The sequence below is a fragment of the Furipterus horrens genome, unplaced genomic scaffold (genome assembly GCF_987537825.1).
Source record: "Furipterus horrens unplaced genomic scaffold, mFurHor1.1.pri manual_scaffold_17, whole genome shotgun sequence".
Lineage (NCBI taxonomy): Eukaryota > Metazoa > Chordata > Mammalia > Chiroptera > Furipteridae > Furipterus > Furipterus horrens.
The window spans coordinates 50505745-50518644 of NW_028327187.1; the positions used below are offsets into that span (position 1 = coordinate 50505745).

The 12900-nt window shown below is 40.6% G+C and overlaps 1 protein-coding gene across 4 annotated transcripts in view; it reads left to right on the top strand.

Annotated features, from left to right (window-relative positions):
* ACSL4 (acyl-CoA synthetase long chain family member 4) overlaps positions 1-12900 on the top strand; it is a 111528-nt gene that overhangs the window by 90511 nt on the left and 8117 nt on the right. For 3 of the 4 annotated variants that reach the window (XM_090264655.1, XM_090264653.1, XM_090264654.1), the window contains 2 exons: positions 5284-5398; positions 9634-9791. In XM_090264655.1, coding sequence (XP_090120781.1) covers positions 5284-5398; positions 9634-9791 — 273 coding nt within the window. The remainder of the gene's footprint in view (positions 1-5283; positions 5399-9633; positions 9792-12900) is intronic. The other variant, XM_090264656.1, reaches the window with a different exon arrangement.

The following is a 12900-nucleotide window of genomic DNA, read 5'->3' on the forward strand; positions in this document are numbered from 1 at the left end:
ATGGTGTCAGTCGTGATTTCTCCTCTTTCCTTTCTGGTTTTATTTATTTGGGTAGTCTCTCTTTTTTTCTTGATGAGCTTGGCTAGAGGCTTGTTGATTTTATTTTTTCGAAGAACCAGCTCCTAGTTTTGTTGATCTTTTGGATTGTTTGTTTAGTCTCTATGTCATTTAGTTCTGCTCTGATCTTGATGATTTCATTCCTTCTTCTTGCCCTAGGCTTTGTTTGTTGTTGTTGTTCTAGTTCTTGTAGTTTTAGGATTAGATTTTTTCTTTGAGATTCTTCTAGTCTTTTCAGATATGCCTGTATTGCTATGAACTTCCCTCTTAGGACTGCTTTTGCTGTGTCCCATAGGTTTTGGGCTGTTGTGTGTTCATTGTCATTAGTTTCTAGAAATTTCTTGATTTCCTCTTTGATGTCACTGTTGACCCATTCATTATTTAATAGCGTGTTATTCATTCTCCATGAGTTTGGGTGTCTTTGGTTTTTTTCACTGAGGTTGATTTTTAGTTTCAAGGCATTGTGGTCTGAAAAGATGCTTGATATGATTTCAATTTTCTTGAATTTGTTGAGGCTTGTTTTGTGTCCTATTATGTGGTCTATCTTTGAAAATGTCTCATGTGCCTTTGAAAAGAATGTATGTTTTGCTTCTTTGGGGTGAAAAGTTCTATATATATCAGTTAAGTCCATGTGGTTTAGTGTGTTGTTCGGTGCCTGTATATCCTTGGTGTTTCTTTGCTTCGATGGTCTGTCTATTGTTGATAATGGAGTGTTGAAGTCCCCTACTATGAGTGTGTTGTTGTTAATATTCTTCTTGTGGTCCTCTAGTATTTGCTTTATGTATTTGGGTGCTCCTTGTGGGTGCATATATATGTTTATCAGTGTTATATCTTCTTGATGGATTGTTCCCTTAAGTATTATGAAATGTCCTTCTTTGTCTCTTTTTATTGCCCTTGCTTTGAAATCCGTTGTCTGATATGAGGACTGCTACCTACCCCAGCTTTTTTTTCAGGTCTTGTTTGCTTGAAATATTTTTTTGTATCCTCTTACTTTCAGTCTATGTAAATCTTTTGTTTTGAAGTGTGTTTCTTGTAGACAGCAAATATGTGGGTCCTGTTTCCTGATCCATTCCGTTACCCTGTGTCTTTTAATTGGAGCATTTAATCCATTTACATTTAAGGTTATTATTGACATGTATTTATTCATTTCCCTTTGTACTCTGTTCCTCTACTCCTTTTTTCTATTCCTTTTTCTTAGAATATTCCCTTTAGCATCTCTTGCAATGCTGGTTTGGTGGAGATGTATTCTTTTAGTCTTCCTTTTTCTGAGAAACTCCTTATTTTGCCTTCCATTTCTAATGAGAGCCTTGCTGGGTAGAGTATTCTTGGTCGTAGGCCTTTGTTTTTCATTGCTTGAAATATTTTTGACCATTCCCTTCTGGCTTGTAGTGTTTCTGTTGAGAAATCGGTCGATAGCCTTATTGGAGCTCCCTTGTAAGTTATTTTTCTGTTTTTCTCTTGCTGCTTTTAGGATTCTCTCTTTGTCTTGGAATGTTGCCATTTTAACTATGATGTGCCTTGGAGTGGATTTTTGGGGGTTCCTCTTCACTGGAACTCTCTGTGCTTCCTGGACTTGCATAACTTTTTCTCTCATCAGGTTTGGAAAATTTTCTATCACTATTTCTCCTATCAGTTTATCTATTCCTTGTTCTTCTGATCCCTCTTTAACTCCATTTACTCTTATATTGTTCTTCCTTATGCTATCCTGTAATTCCCTTACCTCTTCTTCATACTTTTTCAATCTTTTTTTCATTTTGCTGTATTGTCTGAGAATTTTTTTCTACATTATCTTCTAACTCACTATTCCTATCCTCTGCTTCGTTTTGTCTGCTTTTGACTGATTCTACTGTGTTTTTCAGTTCAGAGATTGCATTCTTCATTTCTTCCTGTTTTTTTTTTTTCAGATTTAATGTGTTTTATTGATTAAAATATTACATTTGTGCCAATTTCCCTTCCCTCTTCTCCCCTCCACCCGGTGGCCCCCCTCCCTCCAGTTGTCCCCCCCTTTTAGATTATGTCCATTAGTTGTGCATACAGTTCCTCCCAACCTCTCTCCGTCTATTTCATTCCCTCCTACCATGATCCCCAATTCCTATATCATCTCCCTCCCTCTCCCCACTCCCCCTCCCTGTTGACCTCCCCCCAATATGCTTCCCGTACCCACAGTTCCTTTTCCACTCTCGTTGCCTGTTTAGTTTGCCTTTGTTTCATCTCCCTAGCTTCTGTTTTTTAAACCAGTCCCTTAAACATCTCATATAACAGTGGTTTGGATCTAATGAACTCTTTCAGTTTTATTTTGTCCTGGAAACACTTTCTCTGTCCTTCTATTCTGAATGACAATTTCGCTGGATAGAGTATTCGTGGTTGTAGGTTTTGGATTTTCATTACTTTGAATATTTCTTGCCAGTCCCTTCTTGCCTGTAGGGTCTCCCTTGAGAAGTCAGCTGATAGTCTAATTGGGACCCCTTTGTACATAATTCTTTTCTTCTCTCTTGCTGCTTTTAAGATTCTCTCTTTATCTTTAATTTTTGACATTTTGATTATAATGTGTCTTGGAGTGGTTCTCCCTGGGTCCAGTCTCTTGGGAACTCTCCTTGCTTCCTGGACCTGCAAGTCTATTCCCTTCCCCAAGTCTGGGAAGTTCTCCTTTATTATATTTTCACTCAATTTTTCAAGTTCTAGTTCATCTTCCTCACTCTCTGGCAAACCAATGATTCTTATGTTGGGCCTTTTATAGCTGTCCCAGAGGTTTCTGATCCTCTGATTGTTGCTTCCCATTTCCTCTCTCTGCATTGGTTGACTGCTTATTCCTTCTCCATATTCCAGTTTGTTGAAATGAACTTTGGATTTTTTTTCCTCACCATCTGTCTCGTATGTGGTTTTGTTCCTTTCGTTATGAATGTTTTTCGCTTCTTTCTTATCTTTTTCCTGCTCTTTTGTGAATTCTGTAAGCCACCTGATAACAATGGCCCAGAACTGAGCCTCTGACAGGTTTCTTATCTGTTCATCTGTCAGGTTCTCTATCTGTTGCCTGGTGAGCTGTGCCACCGGGATTTCTATAGTTGTCTGCCTCATTTTGACAGATGCGTTTTGTTTTCTTGGGCCCGCTGTAGGGGGCAGTGCCTGTGTACGCGTCACAATTCAGCGACCGGCGCCTGTCCGCGACCTATTTCGCAGCCCTGTGGTGCTTTCTTTGGGGGCGGGGGTCCAAGATGGATTCACACAGTTATTCAGCTAGGAGACCGGGATCCGTCCTCCCGCCCCCCTGGGCCTCACTGTTCAAGGCGATGCGGTGGCTGCTTTCCCCAGCGCTGGGGTCGCGCACTGCCAGGGGCTTGACTGCCTCCGGGCTTTTTCGCCGCCCCGCCACTGTCCCAGGTGCGACCGCAAACAGCGCTGCCCTCTTTAACTCTTACCTGCCCAAATGGCACCGCTGGTTTATAACTTCATATGTTGGGCTTCCGTGTAGTTTTATTTTCTGGAATTTCTAGTTATCCTTTGTGTTGAAGTAGTTGTATTCCTCTCTAGTTGTAAAGGGAGACCTAGCGTGTCCGTCTAAGCCTCCATCTTGGCCGGAAGTCCTCTTCCTGTTTTTTTGTTGATAGTTTCTATGTCTCTTTTTATGCTGATGTAGTTCTCTACAAGTTTCTTGTAATTTTCTTGGAGCTGTTGGTAACTTCCTTGTAGGTTGTCATAGTTGTTTTTAAGGTTGTCGAGTATATTGAGCTTCATCACCACCATAGTTTTGAATTCCATGTCTGAGATTTGGGCTATGTCTATTCCATCTACCTCTCTTTCTGGGGATTCCTCTTTTCTTTTCATTGAGAGGTTATTTCTGTCTTACCATGTTGGATTCTTCTTGTTTGTTTTTGTTATTTGGATTTATCTGCTCTGCCTTCCCACCTTTGTGGTATGAGATTCTATGTGGGAAATCTGGGGATTTCAGTGGTGCAGTCTCTTTGATCTCCTGAGCCTGATGTTCTTGGGATACCCTTTATGCCGTTTGTTTATGCTGTCTGGTTATATTTCAGATGTTCTTTGTTAGGATCTTCCTTCTGGCTAGTTGATTAAGAGTCACTCTATCCACTTTGTCTTTAGTTCTTTTGTGGAGATGCTGTTAAGAACATAAACACACAGCCCCGGCAGGAGACCCGCATCCTCAAAAATATCCCCAACCCTCTATCCTGCTATCGTCAGCCATTGAGCCAGTATTAATATAAATGTAGAGAGATTAGAGCTTTTATAGTATAGGAAGGATAGATAAGAGTTGTTTTAGGGGAGGAAAAATATGATTTTTAAGAGAGGGGATAATAGATTAGTAATAGTTGAGACTGTGCAAGACAGTAGGTACTATTTACATTGTATGTTAATAACTATAGAAGAAAAAGAGGGAAGAGTGCAGAATATAGTAGGAAAGTGGAATTGTATAGTATTGGATTCATATAGTAGTTATATTCTATTTATTTATAGTGAAAGGGAGGCTAAACTAGACCCACAAACAAATAAACAACAATTAAGGAAGAAGGATAAGAAGGAAAGATTATATGAAACAAATTAGAGATATAGTTTTTTTTTTTCCCCCTTCCTTCCCTTCCTCCCTCCTCCCCTCCTCTTTTAGGAAGAAAAGAAAAAGGAAAAAGAGAAAAAGAAAGAAAAAGGAATGTTTTTATTCAGTTCAGCCTTTGTGTGTGGTCTTCTTTTTCTGCGTCCACAGCTGGTCTAATGTGGCGGGTCAGAGGTTCCTATTCCTTGCAGCAGCTGTGTGCGCGAGGTGGCCAGCAGGGCGCAATGCAAGGCGCCCGAAAGCCCACCTCAGGCCTGCGGCGCCGCGTTCCAGGAGTTGGTCTCTCGCTTGCCAGTGCTGGGCCCCAGACACTCGTGCGCAGTGGAAGTGAGCGATTGACGCCTATTGAAGCCGGCGAGGTGTTTTTGCGCTCGCGTGCCTGTGCGCGCCCAAGGTGGCTGGGGAGCTAGCCTCAGGCCTGCCGCGCCGGGTTCCGGGAGTTGGTCTCTGCCTGTTAGGTCAGGGCCCCAGACACTTGTGTTCAGTAGAAGTGAGTGTCTGTGAGTCGCTGCTGCCTGCTGTTCCCACGCCTCAGCCGCCCACCGTTCCCTCCAGTATCTTTGTAAATAAAGGTGAAGGCAATGAGACTGAAAGAAAATCAGACTTGTTCAGACCTTAATAAAATTGACTATGGATAACTTAACATTCTTCATGACTTACAGATCGTAAGAAAGATCTGGTGAAGTTACAAGCAGGGGAATATGTATCTCTTGGGAAAGTCGAAGCTGCCTTGAAGAACTGTCCACTTATTGACAACATCTGTGCTTTTGCCAAAAGGTAATTTTAAAAGTTACATTTCTGTTTCATATACTTGCAGTAAAAGGATAATTGGAAAGTTTTTGATTATTTATAATCATAAGGGAAACAAGAAATTTTCATCAGAGTTGTGAAATGTCATACATTTCTCAAAGTTTTTGAATTCGACGGCTTGAAAATTATTTGAGATAACCCAGATATTTTAACTTTTTATTAGACTCCTACTATGTCTGGCTAAATACATAGCTATGCCACAAAACTTATTTCATTTAACTGTCATAACAACTGAGACTTAGCATAAGTAATTTTCCCAAGAAGCTAACACAGCTAGTACAAGTTTTCTAAATAAAAAACCTGAGAGAGTAAACTATTTTCTTTGTAGTTTAATATGGTTTGTTTTTATAGGCTTTGTTACTTCCTTTAAAAATTTAATTCTAGGTCCTTGGTTAGAGTGTTGTTCCTTTACGCTAATGTTGTGGTCTCGATCCCATCAGGGCACATACAAGAATGAACCAATGAATGCATCAATAAGTGAAACAACAAATCAATGTTTTTTTCTCTCTCCCCCCTTCCTCTCTCTCTCTAAAAATAAGTAAAAATAAAAATTTGTAAAAGTATTTGAAAAAATTAATTCTAAAATACACACGGCAAAACTTAGCATCTTAACTGATACCAAGTATACAGTTCAATAGTGTTAAGTATATTCACACCGTTGTGCAACTAATCTACAGCACTTTTCATCTTAGAAAATGGAAATTCTGTATCCATTAAACAATCCCCATTTCCCTCTCCCCACAGCTCTTGCCCTTTGTACTTTCCATTTCTGTGAATTTGACTTAGATTCTAGATACCACCTATAAACAGAATCATATACAGTATTTGTCTTTTTGTGACTGGCTTATTTCACTTAGCATACATAATGTCCTCAAAATTGTAGCATGTGTCAGAATTTCCTTCCCTTTTAAGGCTTAATTATTGCATTGTAGTATAGAAACCAATTTTTTTTGTCTAAGAATCTATTTCATTTCCAAGAAACAGAATTATGCCTCACTGTGACCCTTCTTGATGAAATTGCTGTTTCATTAATGCTTGATTTAAATTGTAGACTAGTATTGGGCCCATCTCAGTCTTTTGGATGTTGGTATTCCTGATAATTCAGATATTGCAATAATAAGAAATTATTATGGCAGATTTTTTAAGTATATTTTATTGATTATGTTGTTATAGTAGCTCCAATTTTTTCCCCTTTGCTCCCCTCTGCCCAGTACGTCCCTTCCCTCCAGCAATCCTACCCGCCTTAGTTCATGTCCATGGGTCGTGCATATAGGTTCTTTGGCTTCACTCTTTCCTATATTATTCTTAACTTCCCCCTGTCTATTTTGTACCAATTGATTATGCTTCTTAATCCCTGCACCATATCCACATTTCTCCGCCTCCCCCCTCCCAGCTGATAACCCTCCAAATGATCCCCATACCTATGATTCTGTTCCTATTCTGGTTCGCTTAGTTAGATTTTGTTTTTATTTTTTAGATTCAGGTGTTGATAGTTGTGAGTTTGTTGTCATTTTAGTGTTCATAATTTTGATCTTTTTCTTAAGTAAGTCCCTTTGATATTTAATGTAATAATGGCTTGGTGACGATGAACTCCTTTAGCTTTACATTGTCTGGAAAGTACTTCATCTGCCCTTCCATTCCAAATGATAGCCTTGCTGGATAGAGTAGTTCTGGTTCCAGGTTGCCTTTCATCACATTGAATACTGCTTGCCAGATACTTCCTGCCTGCAAAGTGTCCTCTGAGAAATCAGCTGATAGTCCTATAGGCGCCGCCCTGTAGGCAACTCTCTGCCTCTCTCTTGCTGCCCTCAGGACTCTCTCTTTATCTTTCAACTTTGGCATCTCAATCATGATGCGTCCTGGTGTGGTCCCCTCTGGGTCCAGCTCGCCCAGGACCCTCCGTGCTTCCCAGACCTGTATATCCATCTCCTTCACAAAATTTGGGAAGTTTTCATCATTTTTTTCAATTCTTGCTTCCTCATTCTGCACTGGTTGACTGTTTTTTTCTTATGTTCCAAATCATTGATTTGAACCTGTTTCCTTCCCTTCACCATTGATTTTGTGTGGATTTTCCTTTGTTTCACTTATCATAGCCTTCACTTCTTCCCTTATGTGTTTGCCATACTCAAGCATATCTGTCAAGCCTGTGGGCATCTTTATCACCAGTGTTTTGAATTCTGCATCTGTTAGGTTATCTATCTCCTCATCTGTTATGTTGGCTATCTCCTTGTTGCTTAGTTCTCCCACTGGAACCTTGATCCATTCCCCCTTTTGGGCCATACTTCTCTGTCTCCTCATTCTGACAGGCTCCTGTGTTTGTTGGCCTCTGCATCTCAGGTAGAGCTGTCACTCCTGTTACATTGTAAGGAGCGGAGCCTTAGGGATTCGTCAGTATAGGGCGACCTGTTTCACCATGTTGTGGTGCTGTATGTGGGGGAAGGGTCCGAGAAGGAACAGTGACACCTGCCCAGCATTCACCCCCTTTCCAGACACCTCTCCCATTTCCACACCGGACTGGCACCCCTCTAGTTGCTGCCTTGGCCATCATTCCCAGAGTGGGTGGGTCTGCGAACATTCTAGGGCTGTTGGGGCCCTTTAAACAAGCAGGCTCTGCTGAGAGACCAGCAGTTTCTGCCTTCACCCCAACCCCCGCTGGTCTGCACAGTCAGAAGCAATGAGGCTTGATTTTCCCTGGTGCTGGGACTGTGAGCTGTGAGGTCCAGTGCGGAGCTGGAAACGCTCCCCAGGTTTCCTTCCTGACTTTAAAACATGTGACTGTGCTTTCTGCTGGTCTGCTGCTGCCCCCACCATACCGCATCCTCTCCGCCCTGGCTGCGCCCCTCCTACCTGTCTGGATGAGTATTTATTCTTTATATTTTTGTTTGTTGGACATCCATGCAGTCTAATTTTTTGGAACTCTTGGTTGTCTCTAGTTTTGAGGTAGTTGTATTCCTTCTTAGTTTTGGAGGGAGATGCAGAGTGTCTGTCTACGCCTCCATCTTGGCTGGAAGTAGAGACCAAAGTTTGTTTAGCCGTTCATCCATCAATGGACAACTTGGATTGCTCCACCTCTTGACTGTTGTGAATATACTGCTGTGAACATGGATATGCAAATATCTCTTCAAGATCCTACTCTCAGTGTTTTTGGATATTCGAGGTCTGTCCGGGAAAAGTCCAATCATTATTGATATAATGGGAGTTTCTCTCCCTCTTTCTCCCTCTCTTCCCCTCTCTAAATATAAAATAAATAAAATCTGAAAGAAAAAAAAAAAGATTCCACATTTGTGTTACCATGCAGCATTTATCTTTCTTTGCCTGGTTTATCTCACTTAGCATACTGCCCTCACAGTGCATCCATGTTGTTGTAAATGGTCCTATTTCCTTCTTTCTTATGGCTGAGCTTTTTAGTTAGCTATAGTCCCACTTGCTTATTTTTGCTTTTTTGTCTTTGCTTTTTACATTAAATCTAAAAAATCATTTCCAGCACCCATATCAAGTACCTTATCCCTATATTTTCTTGTAGGAGTTTTATGGTTTCAGGTCTTTGTCCATTTTATAATTGGGTTTTTTTGTAGGCATTTTTATATATTCTAGAAATCAATCCCTTATCCAGATACATGATTCACAAATATTTCACACTCTGTTGACTATTATTTGACATACAGAATTTTTAAAAAAAATTGTTGTATTCTCATTTCTCTTTTTTTTGTTGTTGTTGTTATTGCCTATGCTTTTGGTGTTGTAGCCAAGAAAGCATTGTCAGCTCCAATGTTATGAATTGATTCCCCTATGTTTTCTTCTAGGTGTTTTATAGTTTTAGCTCTTACATGTTTAGGTCTTTGATTAATTTTTGTATGTAGTACATGGTAAAGGTCCAAGTTTATTCCTTTCCATGTGGATATCTAGTTCTCTCAATGCCATTTGTTGTTGAGACTGTTCTTTACTCATTGGGTTGGTTGTGGCACCATTGTTGAAGATCATTTGATAATATGTACAAGAGCTAATCTTTGGGCTGTCCATTCTGTTTAACTGGTTTAGATGATCTGTCTTTATGTTAGTACAATGGACTTTTTTACTTCTTAATGAAACTAACAAAAATATGTATTTAAAATTATCTTGTAATATACTGTTCATTGTTAAGTTTATGAATACTTGTTCTTGATGTTTTAATGTCTATGTTGTTTTATTTTCTAATTTTTTAGTGACCAGTCCTATGTGATTAGTTTTGTCGTTCCTAATCAGAAAAGGTTGACACTTTTGGCACAACAGAAAGGGGTGGAAGGAACTTGGGTTGATATCTGCAATAACCCTGCGATGGAAGCTGAAATATTGAAAGAAATTAGAGAAGCTGCTAATGCCAGTAAGTAAGAGATTGCTTGACTTATAGTCCCTTAAAGTCACTTAATGGTGTCTTGTGCACTAGGATCTCCAAGATGTCTGTTTATTTTATTTTTTAATAATAAATAGATGGTTAGAAAACCTGTTTCTTAAAGATGCATAATGAATTTCTATATTGGAGGGGTTCTTAAATGTTATATAGGAGAATAACCTACCTAGTTATTTATTGCATATAACAAGATCCCTGCTAATTGATCATCTAGCCTGTGTTTGGAATGGTCTATCTTTGTTCTGATAATTCATAATGATGTGTCTTTGTGAGGATCTTTTATTATGTATGTTTATCATTGTGTATACTTACTTGGTGTGGGCCCTTTCATCTAGACATCTCTCTCTTTCAGTTCTGGGAAATATCTGTGTATATATTTTTGTTTGCTGGCTTTTCTTTCAGTCTTCCTCTCCTAATTCTGTGTTTGTGTTTTTATGTGGGACCATTTTTATCTGGATGTAGGACCTCTAGCTTTAATCCTCTAATCTTATTCTTTTTTCTTTTGTTTTCTATATCATTCTTTTTGTTTGTACCCTGGCAATGTCCTTAACATTATCATCTTTTGACTTTTGAATATACAATATCAGAATTTTAGTTTCCAGAGCTCTTTCCTGCTTTCTCAGTGTTCTTTCAATAGCATCCTGTTGTTCTTTCATGGGTACAGCCAGTATGTCATCTCTTATTCCTATGAGGATTTTAAAGGGACTCCTTTTAGGATGTTTTCTTTTGTTATTGCCTCTTTCCTCCAAGTTCCACTGTCTGCTTGCTTTGGTCATGGTCTCTCATATGTCTGATCCTTGTCTGTCCATTCACATTTGAAAATGAGGTGTTAAAGACTTGTTTATAAACTTTACTGGGCTTCACTTAAAAAGTTATTCAAATATTAGTGTCTTGGGTCATTCCATTACTCCAAAGATGACTTCTCCAGTCTCTTGCCTGGTTTATTAACCTGACTGCCAGTATTCTGGTAGCCAAATAGATGAAATGGAAAAGGGCTCGGGTGGAGTGAGTCTTAATCTCACTGAAGCCGTTTGTTTCCACCTTTAGTTCCTCCCTCTACTGTACCTACGTCCTTGAGTTCAGTGTCTCTTGTTGAGTTTTTTCAAAAAGTAAACCTGTCCCCAGTCTGGTTGGGGAAGAGCCGGGTGAGGGACAACTCTCCTGTGAACAGTGTACTGCCCATCATTGTCTTTAGGAAGTCGTTTGCTGCTTATTGGCAGTTAGCTATTAGCTCTCTTGACTCCCAGTCAGTGACTGCTAGTCCATTTGCTTTTGGTTTTCTAAAATTTTGTTTAATTCTCTCACTCAGTGTCCTCTTTCTTCTATTTCAGTTTATTTTCCTTGTGGTTAATGCCTTCTTAATTTTTAAAATTATTTTAAATTGTTTAAGTAATTTCCTAGGGGACCAGAGATGAGCTGTCATTTTTATGTTTAATTGGAGTCTGTTAACCTAATTTTAACCTGTTGCTTTCCCTCCTAAAAAATAAAAGTATTTTTTGGTCAAGATGGAGGCATAGGTAAACATGGCTCACCTCCTCGTACAACCACATCAAAATGACAACTAAATTATAGAACAACCATCACTCAGAACTATTAGAAATTGAGTTAAGTGGAAGTCTGACAACTATGGAATTAAAGAAACCACATCCATCCAGACTGGTAGGAGGGGTGGAGATGCAGAATGGGCTGCTCCCACATCTGTGTGTGGTGGATAAAAATTCGGGAGGGATATTTTGGGAGTGAGAAGTCCCAGCCCCACACCAGACACCCTTGTCCAGGGATCCAGTGCCAGGAAAAAAAGCCCCCATATCTTCTGGCTGCAAAAAACAGTGAGGTTTCAGTCGTTGAAAAGAACTACTGGATTCCCAAGAAGTGCCCCTTAAAGGGCCTGTATGCTGACTTACTCAGACTCATTCCCTCTCAACTCTAGCACTGGGGTAGCAGCTTGAAAAGCACCAGTGGCAGATAGGGAGGGACTGAAGTGTCTGGCATCATGGTGAGAGCTGGGCGACAGCTTTCTCCAAGACAGAAGTCCTGGCAGAGACCATTGTTCCTTTTTTGAGTACTCATCCCAGAGAGCCACAGAACAGTAGGGACCCTATATTCTGAGTCTCTATCAACCTGGCTCACACAGTTGCTCCACCCTGGGGAAACCCTGAGACTGTGCCCCACCCAAATTACAGCGCACCCAAGCTGTTAACAGTGGGTTTTCCATATGAATGGCTGATTCCTGCTCAGGCTTCACATCTTCCTAAATCCTTTTGAACAAGCAACAACCAGTCTCAGAAAGTCCCTAAGCCCCATACCATTGGCTAAGCAGCTCCAGACCTGGCATTAGCAGCAGCCAACTTTGGATTACAGTCTGGCTCCAGCACAAGTAGCAGCCATTTGAAGATTGCTTTGTAGCTCATGCTGGGTGGCCCTGGGCAGAACACAGGTGATGACTGATCAGGCCTGCACTACACAGGAAACCCAAGAGCCTGCACTCCCAGTGAACAGCTATAGACCATGTCAGACCACCACCACCCTACCCCTGCACAGCTGATCCTCCACAGAGGACAGAGGTTGGTGATCAGTGGTCACAGCCAGTCCTTGCAGCTCACTGGCCTGGGTAAATCCCTCCCATTGACCTCCCAACAGCAACCAAGGGCCAACTACAAGAGGAGGGTGCACTCAGCCCACACTGAGGTTGCAGTTCGAGGAACCAGCTAGGGTGATGGGGGGCTGTGCCACCATACCCTTCAGGACACCTACTAAATTAGGCCATGCTACCAAGACAGGTAGTCTTGGCAGCTCTATCTAATACATAGAAACAAACACAGGGAGGCTACCAAAATGAGGAGACAAAGAAACATGGTCCAGTGCCCATCTGTAGATGAGTGGATTAAAAAACTGGTACATTTATACAATGGAATACTGTGCAGCAGAAAGAAAGAAGGAACTCCTGCCATTTGCGACAACATAGATGGAACTAGAGAGAATTATGCTTGGTGAAATAAGTCAGGCAATGAAAGAAAAATACCGTATGATATCGCCTGATAAAGGAGACTAATGAACAATGCAAACAAAATTGAACAAGGAA